This window comes from Carassius carassius, chromosome 2, assembly GCF_963082965.1.
Source record: "Carassius carassius chromosome 2, fCarCar2.1, whole genome shotgun sequence".
Taxonomy (NCBI): domain Eukaryota; kingdom Metazoa; phylum Chordata; class Actinopteri; order Cypriniformes; family Cyprinidae; genus Carassius; species Carassius carassius.
Window position 1 is genome coordinate 49,601,458 of NC_081756.1, and position 24,745 is coordinate 49,626,202.

The following is a 24,745-nucleotide window of genomic DNA, read 5'->3' on the forward strand; positions in this document are numbered from 1 at the left end:
ACGCTTTTATCCAAAGTGACTTACAAATGAGAACAATAGAAGCAGTCAGGTCAACAAGAGAACAACAGTATACAAGCGCCACGCCATGAGTCTCAGTTAGTCTAGTATAGAACGCATAGCCAAGTTTTTTTTTTTTATAAATGAAAAGACAAGACGTTTATTGAAAATTAAAATGAAAATTGAAGACTCAGCTGTACGAATTGAGATTGGGAGGTCATTCCACCAGCTGGCCACAGTCCAGGAAAAGGTCCGTGAGAGTGATTTTAACCTTCTTTGGGATGGCACCACAAGGCGTTGTTCACTTGCAGAGCGCAAACTTCTGGAGGGCACATAAGATTTAGCCAGTGAGTTTAGGTATGTTGGTACCGGGCCAGTGGTCGTCTTGTAGGCAAGCATCAGTACCTTGAATTTGATGTGAGCGGCTACTGGTAGCCAGTGTAACCTGATGAGGAGAGGAGTAATGTGAGTAATGTGAGCTTTTTTGTCTCATTGAAGACAACCCTCGCTGCTGCATTCTCAATCAATTGCAGAGGCTTGACAGTACATGCAGGAATGCCCGCCAGGAGAGCATTACAATAGTCCAGTCTGGAGAGAACAAGAGCTTGGACAAGAAGTGGGGTTGCTTGCTCTGACAGGAAGGGTCTAATCTTCCTAATGTTGTATAAGGCAAACCTGCAGGACTGGGTCGTTGTAGCAATGTGGTCTATGAAGCTTAACTGATGATCCATCACAACTCCTAGGTTTCTGGCTGTCCTCAAAGGAGTAATGGTTGATGAACCCAGCTGTATAGAGAAGTAGTGATGAAGCAATGGGTTAGCTGGAATCACCAGGAGTTCTGTCTTCGTAAGGTTAAGCTGAAGGTGATGGTCATTCATCCAGCTAGAAATGTCACTCAGACAGGCTGAAATGCGAGCAGCTACCATCGGGTCATGTGGCTGGAATGAGAAGTAGAGTTGGGTGTCATCAGCATAGCAGTGATACGAAAAACCATGCTTCTGAATGACAGATCCTAATGACGTCATGTAGATGGAGAAGAGAAGTGGTCCAAGTACTGAGCCTTGAGGAACCTCAGTAGCAAGGTGTCGTGACTTAGAAACATCACCCCTCCAAGACACACTGAAGGATCTGTCAGAGAGGTAGGACTTAACCCACAGGAGTGCGGTTCCAGAGATGCCCATCTTTCTGAGGGTGGACAGGAGAATCTGGTGTTTAACGGTGTCAAAAACCGCAGACAGGTCCAGTAAGATGAGTACTGAGGATTTTGAAGCTGCTCTTGCTAGTAGCAGGGCTTCAGTAACCAAGAGCAGAGCAGTCTCAGTTGAGTGGCCACTTTTGAAGCCAGATTGGTTGCTGTCCAGGAGGTTGTTCTGTACAAGGAACATAGAAAGCTGGTTGAACACAGCTCGCTCAAGTGTCTTTGTAATGAATGGAAGAAGGGATACCGGTCTGTAGTTTTCAAGAAGCGCTGGGTTTAGAGATGGTTTCTTGAGCAGTGGGCTTACCCGAGCCTGCTTGAATGCCGAGGGAAATGTTCCAGAGTGAAGAGAGGAGTTGATAATGTGAGTAAGCGAAGGTATGACTGAAGAAGAGATCGCTTGAAGGAGGTGAGTGGGGATCGGATCAAGTGGACAAGTAGTAGGATGATTGGACAGGAGAAGTTTGGAAACGTCCATCTCTGAGAGTGGGGAGAAGGAGGAACGTCTGTGGAGTTTGTGGTGAAGCACAGGAAAGAGCTGATCAACAGAGTCTCTCTGGTGAAGCCCATTGCAGATGACATGAAAGATCTGATTGGTGATGAAAAGTACAAAATTATCTTAGAAGCAAGAACAACCTTTGATCAAATGAGAGAGCTTCTGACTTTCATGACAACAGCTGCACTGAAAGAGAAGCTTTACCAAAGTCTTAAAATGCATGAGCATTCCCTAGTTGAAGATCTGGAGAGTTTGGAGTAGATGCTCTTTGTGTGTCAGTACAATGAACAATAAATGGATGAATTCATTATGGTTTATAATGATTTTAAAGCATACAGGTCATTAATTTTAATAGTAAGGTCTGGATGGGATTATTAGGTATACAGTTCTAAAGACACACAGATTCAATTTGCAGGTTTAACTCAAATTTATTTAAATCTCAAACGCCACTCGGCTGGGACAGAGATTAGAAAAGGATGAGGGGAACAGTCAACACGAGCCTCCAGCCCCCCTAGACAGGGTAGATAAAGAAGACCAGTGCATACAGTCCCAGCATCAGTGCCAATGCAATGTCAGAGAGAGAACAGCTCAGAGAGTCCAAGCCTCAGTACTGACACAACGTCAGAGCAGAGAGTTCCTTGTAGAGTGTGCCAGGTATTCTGCTAATATAAGAGCAGGAACTAGGGAACAGAAGTCTGGGGAAACAAGAGGCTGAGAGCAAGCAGAAGAGAAGACAAACTGAAAACACTAAACTGCACTTGGAGCCTAAGAAACCATGGCAGGACACAACAAAACTAGCTATGGTTGTAGGTCACAAAGTGTATTAACCCCACAACGGTCAGACACAAGACTACACACAAGGGGAACTTAAAAAAAGGGGGAATTAAGGAATTACCAAATCAAAGGTGTGACAGCAGCTGAACTAGTCATTAAGATAACGATGGGGAGGGAACCATGAAGACGCGAGCACATGGTGAACTGTCAAAACACAACCTGCTGACCAGACTGAAGTCATGATGTAATGTGTTTGAGCCATGAAAAAAGTCTTTTTTTAACTTTTTCCATTAAACACTACTACTACTAATACATTTTGTGTGGACAATGCATATGATCTGTTTACAAAATCACAGACATAATTTCAGAAGAACAATGTCCCATGAAAAACACATTTGATAATACAAATTTAGCTAATAAATAATTTTAATTCAAATAAACACAATAAAAATATAATAATAAATGAAAAAAAAAATAATAAACTGGTAAAAGTTTTGTTCATCTTCGGAACACAATTCAAGATATTTTGGATGAACACAGGGATGCCTGTGACTGTCCCATAGACTGCCAAGTAAATAACAGTGTCAAGGTCCAGAAAAGGTATGAAAGTCCTTGTCAGAATACTTCATCTGCCATCAGACGTGCGATCTGGGTTATATGAATTGATCCTCAGGATACGGTCTAACCTAACCATTTTGATTATTTTGGTGTCTGTGTGCATGCTTAAATAAATAATAAAAAAATATTATTACACAGGCAACATCAAGTATATTTACAGCAGTTTGTCTTCAGTAAGAATATCTAGTGCTAATAAATAACTTGTCATCAATATTGTAGTTATCTAATGCCTGGTAATCAACCTCTTCACCTGGCAAGAGGACAGTTCATTCATTCTCACATTTCACACAGTATGAATAAAAATAGTGACAAAAAGAAACAGGAATTAAAAGCTTGACACACAATAACCAGTCTGTGTAAACAAATCTTTAACACGGTATTTGTCATCATGGCTGTACTTCTTATTCACTTTCCACTGAATACTGTAGAGCCAAGATCAAAATGGTGTGCTCACACACATCCAGTAACTCTCTCATATTCCCTCAACATATTAACAGAAGACAATTCCCAACATTGTCTGTGTTGAGGTCGATTACTTAAAGTGGATGAAATGTTAACAAAAGTTCTACACCTGCAGGCAACCTGTTTAAAATATTGATGTTTTGCTTCAAATCTTAAACACCACAAAGAACGCAACGGCCCATAACACAACATCAAACGAGAGTAATGGATAAAATAATGACATTTTGGAGTAAGAACATCAACAAATGAAAAAACTCAGACACTAAAAGATCAAGAGTGGGAAGCCAATCTTTTTTTTTTTTTTTTTTTTTTACAACTGGTGCCATTACAATGTCAGAAATTCCACAACAAAGTAGGTAGAGATGCCAGTAGCTACAGCCGTCAGGAATCCTGTGTGCTACCAAGAAGGACAGCAGGCGAAATAAACACCATATCTGTGAAGCAGATCCTACTATACTGCAGCTGCGTAGAAGCTTTTCAGAAAGAGGAGCTGGCTTATTGTTCTTATCATTCTGTCCAATAACAAGTTTTCTCAGCTCTTCATTGAACTCTTGTATGGTTATGAGTTTCTCTCTGTGAGCTTTACCTAAAACAAGGTGCAACACTAAAGGAACTACAACTTCTAGAAAGTTGTGCATCAAATCCAGAGGTAGTGAGGTTGGAACATCAAAGTAGTCAAGTTTGCCAAAAGGACAGACTCCCGTGACACCATAAATGGCTTTAGTGTCTGGATTTTCCTTTACACACTCTAAATGGCATCTGTGGACATCCACAGTTTATAAAACAAAGTCAGATTCATTAAAACATCTCTTAATATCAGTGTGTCTCTGCTAACACACTTTGAAGCATCACTCCCCTCAGCATTGAGGGTTATGGTGAGCAGGGTGCTTCCTTTCGGGCGCTTGAGTTCTCTCCCCTTCTGAGGGGTTAGTTTCTTTGCTCCATGGTGGCTCCTGTTGGCTTCCTCTCTGTTAGGAGAGTCATTCTGTTGAAGCCTCTGCTCTCCAGAGCTACGCTTAGACAGTACTAAATAATGTAGGCTCCTTTTTATGAGCCTTGATGACTGTCTTTAGTGCTGAGTGTTCTCATGCCTCCTCTTGTTTTAGAGAGTCATTATGCTGAGGCTTCCACGCTTAAGAGCTCCCTTACCAGGGTTAAGCATTGTTAAGCTTCCTCTCATTTTAGAGAGTCATCCTGCTGAAGCCTCTGCTCCCAGGACCTCCATTTAGGCAGTACAGTGAACTGTAGGGTCTTTCTATTTGAGCCTCACTACCTGCCTCTGGCGTTGAGTATAGCTAGGTCTCCTCTTGGTTTAGAAAGTCATTATGCTGAGACCTCCACACTTAGAGCTCCAGACTCTGGCGGGTCAGTTTATGATGATTGGAGCTTGAGCCTGCCGTAAAGCCTTGCAGTTTCGCTAGCAGGGATGCTGTTCCTTACACAGTTACCTGGGCACTCATCCCTCAGCATGGTGGCATTGGTATACCATTGCCCTCTAGAGGTTTCAGCGTGGAGAAAGTCTCAGGTTACCAATGTAACCATGGTTCTCTGAGAATAGGGAATGAGATGCTGTGTCCCTATGCCATGCTTAAGTATCATGCCTGTGTCTCCTCAGAAAAAAAAGAGGATGTTTTATTCTACAGGTGCCCTTTTATACCCAGAGTCGCTCATTTGCTGACATCATAGGCTTCTGCCAGTCAGTGTCGAATTCATAGTCGTTTTTCATTCGTGCTTCAGACACCGGTCACACTGAAGGCGTTCCCATCTAGATGATGCAGCATCTCGTTCCCAATTCTCAGGGAACCATGGTTAAATGCGTAACATGAGACATTTTATAAAAGGAACCTCACTACAGTGGCTTGATTTAGCAGAGGAAGAACAGGAAATATATCAGATGTGCCAATATGATCGATTCAGATCTAGACACCAAACAGCAGTCGAAACAAGTGCTGGACCTTTTTCTGCTGTAATGAACAACATGCAAAACAAGATCGGAAAACTGTGCTTCTGTTACTGGACACCAAAACAAAGCTGGACAATGATCTCAGGGAACACCTGATTGTAGAGATCCATAAAAGGTGCATCAACACAGACGCTCCACTCGTGATCATTTTGAACTGCAAGTTTTTCAACAGAAAACACTCTGAAGAGAAAATAGACAGGTAAAGGAAAAACAAATGCAACAGATCCGACTACAGAGAAAAGGCCTAAGGAAAGTCGCAATCATAAATCTGCTTTACCATGAAGCCACTTGCAGATCAACACTAGCCAGTGAAGTACTGAGAGACTTGAGTGAAGAGTTCACATGTGAAACCCTGACAAAATCATTCAAAACAGAGACTGCAGAAAATAAAGACGAGATGGCAAGAGAGATTAGAAATACAGCTGTTACGTCCAAGGATATATTTGTTTTCTTTCTCCACTCCTTTACTTTCCCTAACCAGGAGGTAAGGGCTGCCACTAGTGATGGCAAAATCGAGGCCTCGTGAACCAATGAAACAGTTGAACCAAATGTGCCATATTGTTTCGAGGCTTCGAATCAATCCAACACCCGTCTCAACGGTGACACCTAGTGGTCACTTGCAGGTGTTGATCTGAAACAACCTTGATGAGCCATTAAAAAAATGTGTTGTTTTTTTATTATTATAATGTTCTAATATGTGAAGCTTGTAACCTATAGGCTCCTCACTGTGCATAATGTTATTTTGGTCATGAAAAATGAATATTAATAAAAGAAATCAAGCCACAATGTCTCACTTTTTTAGAGATTTTTATTCAAAAATATTAATTTATCTGCTGTGGAAGGACTTAGCCTACTTCTTTTTTTACAGATAATTTCTCCAGCCTTTGAAAAAATCCTCTCACAAGGGACACTTGTTGCTGGCATACAAAGATATTTTTTTGCAAGGACATACAAATGAGGAAAGATTACTGCTCTCTCTTTCCAGTAAGTTAGTGGATCATGAGTTCTGGGCAAATACGCATCGTTGATGTATTTTTTCACTTCCACTGTGGCATCAGCTGTAGCATTGTGTATCATCTTGGTTTGATGGATGCGAGTATCAAAAAGTTCCCATAAACTGTCCTGTGTTTCTACTGGTGTTGATGTTGATGGTGATGGTGATGATGATGATGATGGGTGTGATGTTGACATTTCTGGGTCTGAATAAAAATGAAAACAGCAATTAGTAACAAATCCTAAACTGACGGCATACATGAAGGATATATTATATTACATGATTCAGATTACATAACATAACACAGACTGAAACTGCTCACCAGGATTTGTGTTTGAACGCATCAGTGAAGCACACTCCAGTGTGATATGCTTTTCAGCTTCCTGGGCTTTGGCAGCATTTCCAATTGCCACATTTTTGAACCTTGGGTCCAGCAGTGTAGCCAGTGCCAAGGCTCTAAACTCTCATAACCTCCACATCTGGAGTGCAGACCTTCTTGCAGATGTGAGCCTATGAGCCAAAACAGGAGAAACACATATTTATAATAATGACAATGATATGACAGTTATGGCCAATCACATGGGTAGTATGGTCATTGTGGCCTACCTAATTGAACAGTTGATTCCTGCATTGCATTTCCTTTTCTCTGTGCAAGCTTGTGCTGCAACATCCTGTACAGTGGTATAAGCTTTGAAGCAGACACTCTCTTTTCCTCTGACAACTCTGTTGTTGCGAGTTTGAATGGTTGCAGTATTGACAATGATTGTTCAATAATGTCATAATCAATACTTGTCAGGGGAGCAGTATCATTGTTTAAGTTGGAAAGTGCAACAGCCACTGGTTCATGTTGGTCATACAAGCGCTGTAGCATGTCAAATGTGCTGTTCCATCTCGTGTCAACCTCCTGTATCAGTTTCAGAGTTGGTCTTCCCATCAAGCTCTGCATCTCCACAAGCTTGTCCTTTGCTTTGCAGCTGGATCTGAACAACCCCACTATCTTTCTGGCCTTCTGGCGTATTTCATTGATGACTGGGGTTTGATCTAGTGCCTTTTTCACAATCAAATTTAAAGTATGAGCAAAACATGGGACATGGCGAAGGTGGAGTAGCTGGGCACTTAGGATCATGTTAGATGCATTGTCAGTCACCATGCACTGAACTTTGGAGGTTATTCCCCACTCAGCCATTAGCAAGGCTTTAGCCTCCATGAGATGCTGGGCTGTGTGGGTTTGGTAAAACCTCCTTACACCCAGTACAACAGTTGCCATTTTTGCCTCTGGTGTTATGTAATGGCAAGTCACACCAAGATATCCATCCATATTAATGGAGGACCACATGTCAGCTGTAAGGCTAACAAATTCGGCCTTTTGTAGGTCCTCCATTGTCTTCTCCTTGGCTTTGTTGTACTTTTCGCTGACCATTATTTTAAGCACCTTCCGGGATGGGAGGACATAGCTTGGATCAAGCTTGTTCACAAATGCCCTGAATCCCTCATCGTCCACGATGGTGAAGGGCTGCAGATCCTTCACCACCATGTTTATAAGAGCCTCATCCAATTCCCTCTGTCTGACTTTTAAAAGAGAAGACAAAACATACTTTCAGACAAATACATTGGAAAAATACAGCTTCAATTAGTGCACATCTATTAAAAGTATATCCTACTGGTTCATTATTTGGAAACCTTCCAGTGTTTATAATCAGTGCTTTATATAACTTATAAACTTTATAAACAGTGTCCCAAAAGGTTGTAATTATATTTCAATTATAATTATATCCCAAACAATGCATACCTTGCTTAGATGGCCCAGCAGTGTCAGTAGCAGGCCTAGGTACAGGGGGAATGCCATCCTCTGCACCCTGCAAAATGGCAGGATGAGTGCTCCTCAAGTGGCGCATCATGGATGATGTATTGTTGCAGTAGGCTAGCTGCCGATCACAATACACACATCTCACTTTATTTGGGGTTTCTAAATGGAAATGCTCCCACACCACAGATGTACGGCATCTCTTCTGGGGAGCTTCCATTTTATCTATCTATCCAAATCTATCTATCTATATATGAATCGATCTATGTATCTAGATATGTATCTATAATCTATGTATCTATATATGTATCTATCTATCTATAATATATGTATTTATATATGTATCTATAATCTATCTATATATGTATTTATATATGTATCTGTAATCTATCTATATATGTATCTATCTATCTATCTATCTAGGGAAGTCGTGGCCTAATGGTTAGAGAGTCGGACTCCCAATCGAAAGGTTGTGAGTTCGAGTCCTGGGCCGGCAGGAATTGTGGGTGGGGGGAGTGCATGTACAGTTCTCTCTCCACCTTCAACACCACGACTTAGGTGCCCTTGAGCAAGGCATCGAACCCCCAACTGCTCCCTGGGCGCCGCAGCATAAATGGCTGCCCACTGCTCCGGGTGTGTGCTCACAGTGTGTGTGTGTGTGTTCACTGCTCTGTGTGTGTGCATTTCGGATGGGTTAAATGCAGAGCACAAATTCTGAGTATGGGTCACCATACTTGGCTGAATGTCACTTCACTTCACTTCACTATTAATCTAGCTGTCTATATATATTTATATCTATGTATCTATTAATGTGTCACTATATGTATACTCTGTCTGTCTCTAGCCTCTCAGTCAATGTGTTGTGTAAATTTAAATGTAAGTCTAAATTGCCTATAACTAATCAAATCGCACTATGTCACTATATCACCAAAAATCCGCTATCTCAAAGTCAAACTCCTCTCACAAAAACCCACGAGGTCAAAATGCGTTTATTTCACTTTTATACAGATGTGCGATTGTGTGGTCTGTTCCCGACCGTTCCAATCAAACGCTGATTCGGCGGACCACACCTGATGAAACAATTAGTGAAACACTTCGAGGCTTCGTTTGGTCATAGTTGATTCAACTATGAAACAACGTCAGGTACCATGGTTGAATCAACGTTGAATTACCTTTCGATTTTGCAAATTGAATCAACGTTGAAGTCACGACGTTGATTCACCATTGAAATCTCGACGTGGGTTCACTGTTGAAATCCCGACGTTGAATCAACGTTGAAATCACGCCGTTGATTCACCGTTGAAATCGCTACGCTGTTTCACCGTCTTACCTTCATTACGCGTGAATTAGGGTCGTTCTGCAGACCTTGGATGAAAGCTGAATGAGGTGTTGATTTTGAAAAGTTAATCAACGTTGATAACACGACGTTGTTTCACTGTCGTACCTTGCACCGTGTATAAAGACACAATTTTATGTTCAATTAGATCCTAGATGGCATTTAGATAGATCAACACGGTACATGCAAGGCTAAAAATCTAATGACTGGCAGCAATGGCTTTACAATCAACTTCAAAAAACTACCGCATGCTCAAAATTGTAGAACAGCAGTTTTATTTTGGAAACATACTGTATAAAACAGATGAAAATAATCCCAAACTTTATTATGCAGAGTATGCATGGATGTATTGTTAAAAACATGTAGTAGAACAATCCAAATACAATAATATTTAAGGGTTTTTGTAAAATGTTTTTGCATATAAATGCAAGTGCAACCCTAACCCTAACCCTTGTACCTTTAGGACTGAAACCAGTGGATCTTTTATTTTGGTGGAAAACTACAGTTTCTGTCAAAAACATGTTTTAGTAATGTGTCTCATTACAAGAGATGTGTACATTTGTGCAGTGAAAATGTGTTGCACAGTTCGAGAAGGGAACCTTCAACCAGTTGATTTCTAACGGGAACCCCCCGGACTGTGTCTTCTTTACCGTGGGGCATGCAGAATGAGTTTTCTACCGAAGGGGACCCTAAAATGTTAGAACCAGCAGACTCGTGCATACATTGTGGTTGTGCTTCGGGTGATCCTTGAAAGTGATCCTTTCTGACGCCGTCCCCTCCACTCTCTCCCACTTGTGCACTTTCTGTACCGTCTTGTATAAACATTTACATTTAAAGGAGCATTTCACCCGTGGGAACATTGATCTTCATTGAAAGTGGGTTATATATGTGGTCGAAATCTATTAAAATTTTCGAATTTTGACCGAGTTATTACAGAAAGTAACTTTAGGGCTCATTTGTATGGAAAACCACAACTCCCACAATGCAACACATTTGCACAGCTCCACAAGCCACTCCCACTAATCCTGCTGCTAGCAATGTAATGTTAGAAAGATGTTCCTTTCAACGTGAACCTGCAACAATGTTCTTTGTAAATTTGTTGGTATTGATGTAAATTAATATTGTTTGACGTAATATGTTATTTCATTAAAGTTTAACGTAAATTTCAGTTTAATTTGCAATTTCAGACGCGAACTGCTGCTGCTTTGTTTGCTGTTAGGCGATATTGTCTACAAGACATTGAGGACACAGTTAGCGATGTATGGTATTTACGTGCCACAGTAGTAAACAATGCCACAGTAAGCTTTTTGTGCATTAAAAAAGGTACTGCGCAAATAGTTTACAGTGGACGTTACGTAACTTATTAACCGGGAATCATTTCATGATAATAATGCTTGAAGAAATTGTGTACATTTCACGAAATGAATAATAAATCAAATTGAAACACTTACTTTACAGTTAGACGTCCATTCGTGCAGGCTTCGGCTGACGTTTCCAGTTTACCTTCGGAATTCTGAAATATGTCTCCAGGACGCCTCTGTCCATATGCGGGGCGAAACTAGGATGGTTCACAACGCAAACATCCGTGTCCTTGTCTGCCTCAGACATTTCTTAGAGGAGAAATTGGCATCTTTGAAATTCTTGGCAGCAGACGGACTCTAGCTCTGTGTCCGTAGGCGCACAATGAGAGCACAGGCACCACCAGTCCGCACCAGCTCGAGCACGCCCGGGCTCCTCGGACGCGACAAGCAGGTCTCCAGCCTCGGCTGCAGCCGCCGCCTCCTGTTCCTCCATCAGCCTCAGCTGCTCTGCGCTATATTGTGGCTCGTATAGATAGCCACGAACATCTGTTTCGAGCAACAGACTTTGAAAATCCTCTTCTTCTATATCATGAGTTGTTCCTCCAGCCATTCTCGTAAATCTGACTCCATAAGCGCTTGTTAGCTTAGCTACATAGCTTCCAAACAAGATGGCGGATTTTCATTTTCGTTTCTGTAAGTTTAGTCCCACCCACTGATCTGTAATAGGCCTGTAGGGTGAGTGGGTTCCACCCCCTGGAATAATAATAAGCTAGTGTCTGTAGTCTTTACACTTTTCAATGAATTTTGACTTCCTGCTTATTATGACGCAAAATGACGATTTTTACATCATAATAAGCAGGAAGTAAAACACTTAAATCCTTATTTCTCCCATCTCAGGGAAAAATAAAGGAAAAATCCATGATCATTATAATATATGACTGGGTTTCTAACAATACAAAGCTAAATGCAAATGGGTGAAGTGTCCCTTTAATCATTTAACAGTCGATTTTATCCAAAGCGACTTACAAATGAGAACAATAGAAGCAGTCAGGTCAACAAGAGAACAACAACAGTATACAAGTGCCATGACAAGTCTCAGTTAGTCTAGTACAGAACACATAGCCAGGTTTTTTTTATTTTATTTTTTTATGTGAAAGACAAGAAAACAAGAAAAAAAGTGCTAGTATTAGCTGGTTAAGTGCTGGCGAAAAAGATGGGTCTTCAGATGTTTCTTGAAAATGAGTAAAGACTCGAAGCTGTACGAATTGAGATTGGGAGGTCATTCCACCAGCTCGGCACAGTCCAGGAAAAGGTCCGTGAGAGTGAATGATAAGATTTAACCAGTGAGTTTAGGTATGTTCACAATGTTTCACAATAACTTTGATATTGTGAAATATATTTAACTGAAAACTGAATACAAAATAAATCACACAATATTTTCACTTTACAGTTCAGCAACAGTGAGGTCGGAAACAAAGAGTACAACACTATTCATTAAACACTTATTTAATGTATTCAGATGAAAATGTACAATATTACCAAATTATTCACAAGCAGTGTTTTCAGAGCCCCCAGTTACACTGTTTTAATCAGAACACTAGCAATACAGTGTAGTAAAATAAGTAAAATCAAATTCAGTACATTTTTATTAAACTAAGCACAATCAAAACCTATCACATAAGATCAATGAATCTCTACCAGAAGTGACAGTGCAATGTAACAGATGAACAATTTCTTACCAATGTTTCAAGAACAAGCTGGATCCTTGGTGACTCTACAAGGGGAACGAAGAAATGGTTTACTGAAAAGTTCTTAAAAAGCAGGATTTTATATTATACCATTTCTTTAAACCATTGGTTCTCATCTTTTTAAAACCAAGTATCTCTTCGGAAAATATTTGTTATTAAATATTAAGTTCCAACATAATGACCAACATTAAATTTCAGCAGCGTAGTAGGCCTAACTATTCAGCTACAGCTATACAGTTAAAAAATTGTAATGTAATTTTTTTTTTTTTTTTAATTTTTAAAAAAAAAATGTAATTTTAAATGTAATTATGTAACAAAAGTTACAAAACTGTACTGTACATTAACTGTAACATACTTAAATGTGCAAAAAAAAACTAAAACCTTACTCAAAGATTAAATTAAAATGTATTAACATTAATTAGTTTAATTTATTGATTCACCTGCGTAACAACTAGAGGGGGCCTGACACTTTGAGAACCATGGCATTAAACAATCCTATTCATTTTCATTAATTCATTAAAATTGTACCGACATTTGCACTTATATGTTTCAGAAAACACTTTGAAACTATTATAAGAATTAAAAAAAACACATATATAACACATCTAATGCATTGGATTCATATCAGGAAAATGTGGAAAAATTTCTAAAAGACAGATATTAACACGTATAACTTACCAGCAACACAGTAGGTGAGCATCTAACTTGATCATCTGTGATAAAGCAACGCAAAAATACACACACGGGTATTTATTTATCTGCAGGTTACACGTCCTTTAAGCTACCCATTTGTAAACTCTTAATCGCTAAAGATAGCGATAGTATTTGGGACCGACCGAGCAGTCTGTTATAACGAGCAACAGCTCACAGTTAGCGCCTCACTCACAAGGCGTTTCTCAATGTCAAGGAAGGATCCTCGGAAGCCAGTATTTTGAGGATGCTACGTCATCGACATCCGTTGAAGGACTGTTCCAATGTCGAGGATCCTCTGAATTTCTACCAAGGACTGAGTCCTTTGTTCGAAAAATATCCCATACACAGGAAAGGATGCATATGTGTATCCTTCGCGCTCTTTGCGCTCTCAAATCACCCACAATCATATGCGCGCAGCTTTGCTATCTTGTTCAAAAATTCAAAAATGTCGAACGTTAGCGGAGTCGGAGCGTTAACGGCTTTTATTTACGTTACTAAACATTTGTTATAACTGTAGTAAATATAAGTAAAGTTTAACGTTTAAATGCCAGTACAAATTACTACCATATTGATATTGTAAATTATACAAATACAAATGGTTAACTGAACCGGACCTGTCATTTAACAATTGGTTGCGTCATCGGCATTTCTTTCATAAATAACTAGTTAAGTTGTCCATTAGTAATTTAATGATACCATTCACAGCGTTATTCAAACGGACCTTTTCACTGACGTAATGACGCAATGACGTGCACTTGGTAGTCTGTTCCATTTACGTGTTCTCTGAATGCTACAGAGCAGACTCACCTAGCCTCCGAAGGAAGTGACTTGGAAGGACACGTCCTGCCAAGGAAGGATCCTTGACATTGAGAAACACCTACAGAAGGACGACAATAACGGTCATATTTTTAAATGTAGAAAGGCGCGAACCTATTCATTGTCCAGTTTCCTGAATGACAGCCAGATTAACCAATCATGTTCGAAGTAATAAAATAAAAATACCAATGGGAGTTGTTTCAGTGTAATAAAGCAGCGAAATGTATTTAGTTTTATTGTTGTTAATGATGATAATATTTAACATATACCTTTAGATTTTAGAATAGGTATCATGAATTTAAAAATGCTATTAAAATAATAATAACCTTAATTTAATATAAATAATTTAAAAGCTTGTTAACCTTTTTCAACCATTTAGCATTAAACATTTTTAACGTTGTTTCATTAAAACAACTGACCTTATTTCAACCATATTTCAATGTTGAAAGTTGGTCATGTGCAGGAAGTTTTTCAACCGTTCATCTTTAAACGTTGAAACAACGTTGATTCAACGTTGAAAACCACAACTGACCTTATTTCAACCATATTTCAACGTTGAAGGTCGGTCATGTGCCGACTGGGTTGCTATTTCTGATGTTTATACTGCTCGCGGTGTCCCGTTTGATCGGTTATTTGCGACCGCGATTTGCCGCGATTGTTTTGCTGAGTCATATAGAGCATCACAGTCCCGCCCACAGGCCGAGAGAGCTCTGGTGCCGGAAGTAAATTTCCCATTCATTTCTCCCATTGACTTTCGGAAAAAATCCGTATCTAAAGAGTTTTAGAGCATGTGTGAGGATAACCAGCTACGGCTGAACTCATAAGCATATAACATATCATTTCGAGTGAAAAAATTAAGAGAAAATCCAAAAAAAGTCAAAGGTACAAGACTGTGTACATATTTTAATTTCGAGCGCAGGAACTACTCATCCCATTAACCACCGCACCTCATTGAATTCGACTGAAGCCACAACCGCGAACGAGCCTTTTGAGCGACATCCAAATCTGATGATGGCCGCTCGCGCGAACTTTTTCCTCCAGTAAATTTTATTTTATATAGTGAATGTAGTGAATTTACAATTGTGTAAATAAATAGTGTTTTATATAGGTATTGTGTATTGATTTTTATATTTATCATTGTGTATTTTATATATTGTGTGCGTTTGTGGAAGTTGTTAACAACGTCAGCAACATGGTGCAGTGCTTTGTACCTGACTGCAATCACCGTCGTGTTGTTGTTGACCATATCATCACTTTAAGTACAGACATTTCTGTTCAATATATTTGGGTTACAAATGCATATTTGCTGATAAATACCATAGTGGTGCTATGCTATTATATTATGTCAGTAGATGTTATAGGCAATTTATACATTTGTTAATAGTGAGTAATTTGTAATTATTTCCTTTGTTTCTTTGTAGAACACATCTAAATTCATACCAGATGCATATGCAGATGCATATATTGGATTAAATAAATGTCTCAATCTAAAGACTTCTCCTGCTCTCCTGATTCTCTGACCGGAATCTGGTCCATACTTGGCCGCCTCAACCAGTTGTAATTCGAATGTAGTAAGGTTTACTACACTTGTTATAGTGTATTTTTTCTGTATTTTAAGGGCAATATGCGGTTTGATTTTGGAGCATATCGTTTCTATTTTATTTAATTTTTTTTGCATATGCTGTAATTAATCTGTAGTTATTAATATCTATAAATGTGTTATTGTAATGTACCCTCTTTTTATGAGTGGTTTCTGATTATGTTTTCTACATCGTTTAGGTAGAGGTTCTGAATGAGTGCTTCAGGTGTTCTGCCTCTTCCTGCACAGTATGTACAGTTCTCTCTCCACCTTCAATACCACGACTTAGGTGTCCTTGAGCAAGGCATCAAACCCCCAACTGCTCCCTGGGCGCCGCAGCATAAATGGCTGCCCACTGCTCCGGGTGTGTGCTCACAGTGTGTGTGTGTGTGTTCACTGCTCTGTGTGTGTGCATTTCGGATGGGTTAAATGCAGAGCACAAATTCTGAGTATGGGTTACCATACTTGGCTGAATGTCACTTCACTTGTCTTTTTTTTTTTTTTTCACTCACTTAAAGATTGTACTGTGTGTGTGTGTGTGTTTATTCTACTTATTTTATCTTTGTACAGATAAATAAAGAATATAATTAATAAATAATAATAATAACAAATAATTTTAATATACTGGCTTTCATTTCAGCATGGTTGTCTAAAGACGCAGGAAATCGTAAACAGAAAGCTACAGAGATCATATCAAACAATGAATCAGTACTTCAGAATTCCCCCGTAAATAAACTATTATAACGAAATTATATCTACTTATACTTTAAATATTACAAGGGACATGAGGCAGTTCAAAAGTTACAGTTTATAATTAACTTTATATTTATGCACTTGGCTGTACACGCATACCACTTATTGTACACACGTAGTTTTATTTACTTAGACATACTATTTAACTACGCAACAGAGTGAGTGATAAACAGTTACACATCATTTAAATTTCGCATATTTTTGTGCATTCGTTGTAGTAACTGAAACGGTTCGAACGCATACAACTTACACCCAGCCAAAACTCCTTCCGAATGTGAAGGCAGTGTTATTTCCTATGTTTTGCACGGAATGTTCCAGTGGAAACGGTCTCATTGAGAGTGATGTAGGTGGCTCTTAAAAGAGCCTTTGGGGTGTGACGCGGCTGATGCAGCGGCGGGTTTAAGCGCGCTCTCCGCGGATGCGGCGGGCCAGCTGGATGTCTTTGGGCATGATGGTGACTCTCTTGGCGTGGATGGCGCACAGGTTGGTGTCCTCGAACAGACCGACCAGATAAGCCTCGCTGGACTCCTGCAGGGCCATGACAGCGGAGCTCTGGAAGCGCAGGTCCGTCTTGAAATCCTGAGCGATCTCTCGCACCAGACGCTGGAAAGGCAGTTTGCGGATCAGCAGCTCGGTGGACTTCTGATAGCGGCGGATCTCTCGGAGAGCCACGGTCCCGGGCCTGTAACGGTGGGGCTTCTTGACGCCGCCGGTGGCTGGGGCGCTCTTCCGGGCAGCTTTAGTAGCGAGCTGCTTCCTCGGGGCTTTACCACCGGTGGATTTACGAGCCGTCTGCTTGGTTCTTGCCATTGCTGAGTTTTACTTCTCCTTCTGAGTAAAAAATGAGTAGAAATGCTGCTCTATTTTACGTGCTTGCTTTTAAAGCCGCTTACAGCCACAGCTTCTGGCGTCATAAAGGTGCTGAGGTCTGTGATTGGCTGATGTGTGACATCTGCGCATGACTGCTAGCCAATGACTGTACACCTCCGGTTTTCAAATAGCCTTTTGTTTCCCGCTCAAAATGCTTTGTTCTGGTTTACTAATTCAACATCACAAGCACTTTACTTTAGACTTCATATTTACGTTGTATTTCATAGCTGAATTTCCTTACTATCTGTATACAATCACAACCAAAAATAGACACCATCCAAAGAATATATTTTTATTATATATCTTATTAGTTTATAATATATTTTATAGATTTTTATTTGTATGCATTTATTCTTCATGAACATTTGATATTTAATGATGTGTGTTATTAAACGGCATTTCTGTATGACTACTGATTAAATAAACCTGAAGAAATGGGTGACTCTTAAAAGAGGCTTTGAGTTGAGTTCAATCTGTTTCTTACCATCTGCATTCAATCAGAATTACAAAAGGGACTCCCTCCAAAGAACAACATAATCCACCACAGCTTGTTGCAGTTTATGTCTTACCTAAATTTATTTATAATACATGGACATTTAATTTTTAAAAGATAATGTTACTTCAGTGAGAACATGACACTACTGGTTAAATAAGAAAAAGCGCTCTCCATCAGATAAAATGGGTGGCTCTTAAAAGAGCCTTTGTGTTTGAAAAACCGAGTTGAATGGGTTTACTTGGCTTTGGCGGGTTTCTCGGTCTTCTTGGGCAGCAGCACGGCCTGGATGTTGGGCAGCACACCGCCCTGAGCGATGGTCACTCGACCCAGGAGTTTGTTGAGCTCCTCATCATTGCGCACCGCCAGCTGCAGGTGACGGGGAATGATGCGGGTCTTCTTGTTGTCTCTCGCGGCGTTTCCAGCCAACTCCAGGATCTCAGCGGTCAGATACTCGAGCACAGCCGCCAGATAGACAGGAGCTCCGGCACCAACGCGCTCGGCGTAGTTCCCTTTGCGGAGAAGTCTGTGAACACGACCGACGGGGAACTGCAGCCCAGCTCTGGAGGAGCGAGTCTTTGCCTTTGCTCTCGCTTTGCCGCCGGTTTTACCTCTTCCGCTCATTGTTGATAGGAAAATACTTCTACGTTAGTTATGCAGAAACAATGAATACGAAATAGTCGCTATGCTGTGTTTATAAGAGCGTGCGAGTCGCTCATTGGTTTAGAGTCTGTAAGATTTCAAACCAATCACTGAACTTCCCTCCAACACCGACCTACAAAGCCACGCCTCCACAGCCGGCGCGCGGATTGTGCAGCTTTAAGAAACAACACGACAGAAAACCTTCAAGAAATGCTAAAAGTGTGCTAAAGTATTTCAAAATAATCGTCAAGGCAAAACGCATTGTTCTATATTGTTTTTAACCTAATTACATTTAGATCAATGAGCCATTAAAGCTTTAATTTTAACATACTTGTGTTTTTTTCTAAATACACAGTCAACATGGGGTTAGGGTTAGTCGAGGTAAACTCAGATACATCTAATTTATCTTGTTAATCAACAATTTTATTCGCACTGTATTCTTCTGATGTTAGGTATACTCCGTAATCTTGCTGTCTATTAACATTTTCTGATGACACTGAACATGTGAATCTAATCAAACAAAATAATGATTTGGACAACAGAAGAGAGGTTGAGCTTTTCGTTCCATAGTGTGATACTTTTTCTTTTTTTTTTAATTCAATGTGGATAAGACTATAGTTGACCATTGATTTCAGTGAACATAAGGAAGCAGTAAAACTGGTCGCAAACCCGTGGTCTTAAGATCTTATAAATATCGTATTTATTGCTCAGTTATTTATTGTGTTGGTGATGGATTACTGTCATGTTGTGTCTGCCATTTTATGAATCGTGTAGATTTTAAATTACAATGGTGATACAGTATACTTACATTTCTTATACTAACTTTACTTCCATAAAGTAAACTGCTCTTTGTTTCAAGTTTGTGGGTGGCTCTGAAAAGAGCCGTTGGGGAATAAAACAGCAGTGTTTACTTCTTCTTGGGAGCTGCCTTCTTAGGCTTGGCAGCTTTAGGCTTCGCTGTCTTGGGTTTGGCGGTCTTGGCTTTTTTGGGGCTCTTGGCTGCTTTCTTGGGCGCCGCGGGCTTCTTCGCCTTCTTGGGGCTCTTGGTGGCCTTCTTAGCGGCGGCAGCGGGTTTCTTGACCTTCTTGGGGGATTTCTTAGCGGCGGGCTTCTTTGCCGCTGCGCTCTTGGGCTTCTTGGCAGCAGCGGGTTTCTTGGCCGCGGGCTTCTTGGCTTTAGGAGCCGCTTTCTTCGCCGGCTTCTTCTTGGTCTCGGTCTCCTTCTTGCTGATCTTAAAGGATCCAGAGGCGCCGGTTCCTTTGACCTGCAGCAGGATGCCTTTAGTCACCAGGCTCTTGATGGCGAGCTTGATGCGGGAGTTTTTCTTCTCCACGTCGTAGCCGCCGGCAGCGAGAGCTTTCTTCAGAGCAGCGAGAGACACGCCGCTCCTCTCCTTGGATGCGGACACGGCTTTAACGATCAGATCACCGACAGCTGGACCTGCTTTCTTGGCTTTAGCGGCGGACTTCTTCTTGGGCGCTTTGGCCGGCGGGGCAGCTGCAGCTGGGGCGGTTTCTGCCATCTCTATTAATGGATCTGTAGTCTTTCGAACGCTTTGTTCAGTAATGATAGACTTTCGCGCTCCGCTCGCGCTCTTAAACATGCCATGAGAACCTTATAGACTCAACCCGATCGCTCTGCGACTGTGCGCCTCCAGAAGCGCCTCGCGCTTGTGTTTTCTTCTCTTACATTTTGGTCAAAACTGGATTGGTGAAGTGGTTTAAGGCAGTAACATTATAGTGAACACCAAGCAGAGATTTGCAGCTTTCTGTGGAGATTAAAAGACTCGACGAGGAAATGTTCATTTTGTCTCCGTCAGAGCGAATCAAAGGCGAGCAGCAGTCACGGGGGAATAGTCTCGTGTAAATTCGATGCTATGTTTAAGTGAAAAGGTTGATAAAGACTGAAATCTTCATCCGTGTGTCCAGCAAACAGTCTGAAAGTCAGTTTAGGTCGATGGTCATCACTGAGGGACGTGTGCAGTGTTTCCTTCAGTCTCTGTTTTGTCCTGCTTGAAGCACACACTGTCCGCTCCTCCCGGAGTCTGTGTCATCATCACATCATCTGTGGATTTGTTACATCATGTAGATAACGTCACTTATTGTGTTTTTGTTATATTTTGATTAACAATGCTTATTGTATTTTGATCAGAAATAACATATAATCCGGTGGTACACTCAAAAAAATGAAATGTTGGGTTTAATTAAAAATATTATGTCAACAGGTTCCACACAATTTAAGTAATCTCAACAAACAATAATTTATTAATTTTACAAAAGAAGTTTAAGTAAATTTAACTTAACAAACCTTAGTAGAGTCAACAAACAACAATTGAGTTAATTGTACATGAACATTTTAATTTAATGATGACAAAATGTTTTAATAATGCCACTTCAGAAACACCACCCCCTTTAATTAGAATTTAATAAGTCCATAGCACTGAATCAATAAATAAGAGTGCAGCTACTCAATACAACTCAGTATATAAACCATCTCTTAATTACAGTTCATCAAACAGATCACAAACATGTTTAAAACTCAATGTTGCATTTCCCACCATTTGTTTGTATGTTTTGTCCTAAAATATATCATAACAAGTTCAGTAAATCAAACATGATTTGTTTTTATTACTCACTTAACTATCTAATGGTGCTACACTTCTGCAAGAGGGTGACAGAACAACAATTACCCATAATACACTGCAAAATCCTCAGCCAATGAGATTCAAGTCTGTATTGGTTTTATTAATCTGTTACTTTTATGCAACAATGTTATGTTGGCTGAACAAATAATTTTTTAAGTAAAGCTGACAATACACACTTTTTTGTTGAATGAACTAGACTAAATTAAGTTCACATTGTTAATTTTTTTTTTTTTAAGTAATCACAACATGAACGGATTAAGTAAAATTGGCAAAAGTGAGAGTACATTTTTTGAGTGTATCTCCACATAACCCTTCTCCAGCTTTATTTTTCCATTGCTTTTTCATTGATGATTACATTTTTACATTTGACTTCTGTTCTTGTTCTGGTTTTCTTTTGATATCCTGCCAAAAGTTTATTTTTTTTTTTATCTGTGATTTTTATTTTATTTTTGCTTGTATTTTATCTGATGCTATAAAGGACATTGGCCAGCTGCTGCTGTTTTAATGATACGAAGTAAATTACATTTTAAACTAAAACTCGAGTGATTGATCTTTCCAAGGGGAAGTTGTGGCCTAATGGTTAGAGAGACGGACTTGCAATTGAAAGGTTGTGAGTTTGAGTCTCGGGCAGCAGGAATTGTGGGTGGGGGGAGTGCATGTACAGTTCTCTCTCCACCTTCAAGCAAGGCATCAAACCCCGAACTGCTCCCTGGGCGCTGCAGCATAAATGGCTGCCCACTGGTGTGTGTGTGTGTGTGCACTTTGGATGGGTTAAATGCAGAGCATGAATTCTGAGTATGGGTCACCATACTTGGCTGAATGTCACGTCACTGACTTGTTCACTCACTTCATCAGTGTGTGTCTGCTTAAGACCAGCATTTGTCTTAAAGGCCGTGTTGCAGGGTAAATTTTTTTATGAATTTGTGCAATTTGCTTGTTGGTAATAAACATTTAAACTGTTATCCATTGTATTTTATGTTGTTGGGTATCACAAAACGGAATACAATACGAAAAAGTAGGTACTATCTTACAGCGGTCTCCTTTCCCCCATAATGCATTGCATCACGTCACGTTGGGGAGAGAATTTACCAAAGCACGCCTTGAGAGCATTGAGAGTGACTAGAGAGACGAGTAGGAGACGAGAGTATTCAGATAGCGCAGATTATAGATAAATACATAGATATAGATAGATAGATAGATAGATAGATAGATAGATAGATAGATAGATAGATAGATAGATAGCCATCACAAACTACAAGACACCATCCCCTTGCACTGAGGCTAATCAACGACTTGCTAACGACCTGAATGAGTTTTATTATAGATTTGAAACCCCCAACACCCACTCTGACCATCTCCCTACACAACCATTAACACCTCCTGCAATCCCCCTCTCCATACCTCCTGCTCTTCAAATCTGTGAAGATGATGTGCGCCAGGTCTTCAAGAAAAACAAAAGAAGAAAAGCACCAGGCCCAGATGGCGTTACACCAGCCTGTCTGAAAATCTGTGCTGACCAGCTGGCCCCCATCTTTTCACAGATCTTCAACAGATCTCTGGAGTTGTGTGAAGTGCCTTCCTGCTTCAAACGCTCCACCATAATCCCCATTCCAAAGAAACCCAAGATAACAGGACTTAACGACTACAGACCTGTGGCTCTAACATCTGTCGTCATGAAGTCGTTTGAAAAACTGGTTCTGGCTTATCTGAAGGACATCACTGGACACTTACTGGACCCCCTGCAGTTTGCGTACCGAGCAAATAGGTCCGTGGATGATGCAATCAACATGGCATTGCACTTCATCCTGCAACATCTGGACAAAACAGGGACTTATGTGAGGATCCTGTTTGTGGACTTTAGTTCGGCTTTCAACACCATCATCCCAACAACCCTCCAGACCAAACTGACCCAGCTCTCTGTTCCTAGCTCTATCTGTCAGTGGATCACCAGCTTTCTGACAGATAGGCAACAGTTAGTGAGACTGGGGAAATTCATGTCAAACAGCTGCTCCACCAACACTGGTGCCCCTCAGGGATGTGTTCTCTCCCCTCTGCTCTTCTCCCTGTACACCAACGACTGCACCTCTAAAGACCCCTCTGTCAAGCACCTGAAGTTTGCAGACAACACTACAGTCATCGGCCTCATCCAGGACGGTGACGAGTCTGCTTACAGACAGGAGGTTGAGCAGCTGGCTGTCTGGTGCAGTCTTAACAACCTGGAGCTGAACACGCTCAAAACAGTGGAGATGACTGTGGACTTTAGGAGAAACCCCCCTGCACTCCCCGCACTCACCATCATGAACAGCACTGTGGCTGCAGTGAAGTCATTCAGATTCCTGGGAACCACCATCTCTCAGGACCTGAAGTGGGACAATCACATTGGCTCCATTGTGAAAAAAGCCCAACAAAGGTTGTACTTCCTTCGCCAGCTGAGGAAGTTTAACCTGCCACAGGAGCTGCTGAAACAGTTCTACTCAGCCGTCATTGAGTCAGTCCTGTGTACTTCAATTACTGTCTGGTTTGGTTCAGCTACAAAATCAGATATCAGAAGACTACAAAGAACTGTTCGGACTGCTGAAAGGATTATTGGTGCTCCCCTGCCCACCCTCCAAGAACTGTACACATCCAGAGTGAGGAAAAGGGCTCAGAAAATCACTCTGGATCCCTCACATCCAAGTCACCCCATCTTTGAACTTTTGCCATCTGGCCGGCGCCTCAGAGCCGCAAATACAAGAACAGCAAGGCACAAGAATAGTTTCTTCCCCCAGGCAATCTACCTCATGAACAGTTAAATGTTTCCCACTTAAACTTATGCTTATGCAAAAATGTGCAATATCCTTATATTTATTTGTTACCCCTCCATCCTAGAACATTCCTGCATCTCACTCAATCCTATTCCATTATCATTTATAGCACAATTGTTTATACACTTATATATTTGCCAATTTGTAATTCTCCTGTAATTTTTTTTTTTTTTTTTTTTTTCTGTGTGTTGTTGTCTCTGTTTACTGGAAGCTTATGTCACTAAAACAAATTCCTTGTATGCGCAAGCATACTTGGCAATAAAGCTCTTTCTGTTTCTGATTCTGATAGATAGATAGATAGATAGATAGATAGATAGATAGATAGATAGATAGATAGATAGATAGATAGATAGATAGATAGATAGATAGATAGATAGATAGATAGATATCGACCAACAGCGACCCACAAATTAACCATGGTTTTGCAATATTAACCATGGTTTAACCATGGTATTTGTAGTAAATCTGTGGTTATACAAATGGTAGTCAACACGCCAAAAAAACATGGGTTACTACAGTTTTACTATAATAAAACCATGGTTATTTTTCGTAAGGGTATAGATAGATAGATAGATAGATAGATAGATAGATAGATAGATAGATATCGACCAACAGCGACCCAAACGCACTCACTTCCCTACGGCACAAGCTTTCAGCGCAGTTTCCATGGGACAGCACCCACACAAGCACCTGGCAAACACAGCGACAGACACGCGGCTACGTTTGCAACAACATTTTCACCGGAGGAAGAGATAAACGC

At 40.5% G+C, this 24,745-nt stretch overlaps 4 protein-coding genes and 1 long non-coding RNA gene across 5 annotated transcripts in view; all 5 read right to left on the reverse strand.

The window, feature by feature from the left end:
* Positions 1-195: 195 nt before the first annotated feature.
* On the reverse strand, positions 196-13,488 carry LOC132098404 (uncharacterized). Its single transcript, XR_009422910.1, has 3 exons — positions 13,370-13,488; positions 12,683-12,717; positions 196-319 (listed from the first exon to the last, which is right to left on the reverse strand). It is a non-coding gene; the product is annotated as an uncharacterized LOC132098404 (long non-coding RNA).
* Positions 13,489-16,879: 3,391 nt separating this feature from the next.
* Positions 16,880-17,357, reverse strand: LOC132111852 (histone H3-like). Its single transcript, XM_059519488.1, has one exon. The coding sequence runs from the start codon at positions 17,340-17,342 to the stop codon at positions 16,932-16,934; it is 411 nt and encodes a 136-aa protein (XP_059375471.1). The 5' UTR covers positions 17,343-17,357; the 3' UTR covers positions 16,880-16,931.
* A 621-nt stretch (positions 17,358-17,978) lies between these two features.
* Positions 17,979-18,533, reverse strand: LOC132111919 (histone H2A-like). The gene has a single exon (XM_059519539.1). The coding sequence runs from the start codon at positions 18,517-18,519 to the stop codon at positions 18,133-18,135; it is 387 nt and encodes a 128-aa protein (XP_059375522.1). The 5' UTR covers positions 18,520-18,533; the 3' UTR covers positions 17,979-18,132.
* Positions 17,979-24,745, reverse strand: part of LOC132111928 (histone H2A-like) — a 153,929-nt gene continuing 147,162 nt past the window's right edge. Inside the window, exon 2 of the mRNA XM_059519542.1 lies at positions 17,979-18,101. The gene's annotated coding sequence lies outside the window, so the exon portion shown is untranslated. The remainder of the gene's footprint in view (positions 18,102-24,745) is intronic.
* LOC132111711 (histone H1-like) lies at positions 19,137-20,145 on the reverse strand. Its single transcript, XM_059519272.1, has one exon. The coding sequence runs from the start codon at positions 20,138-20,140 to the stop codon at positions 19,445-19,447; it is 696 nt and encodes a 231-aa protein (XP_059375255.1). The 5' UTR covers positions 20,141-20,145; the 3' UTR covers positions 19,137-19,444.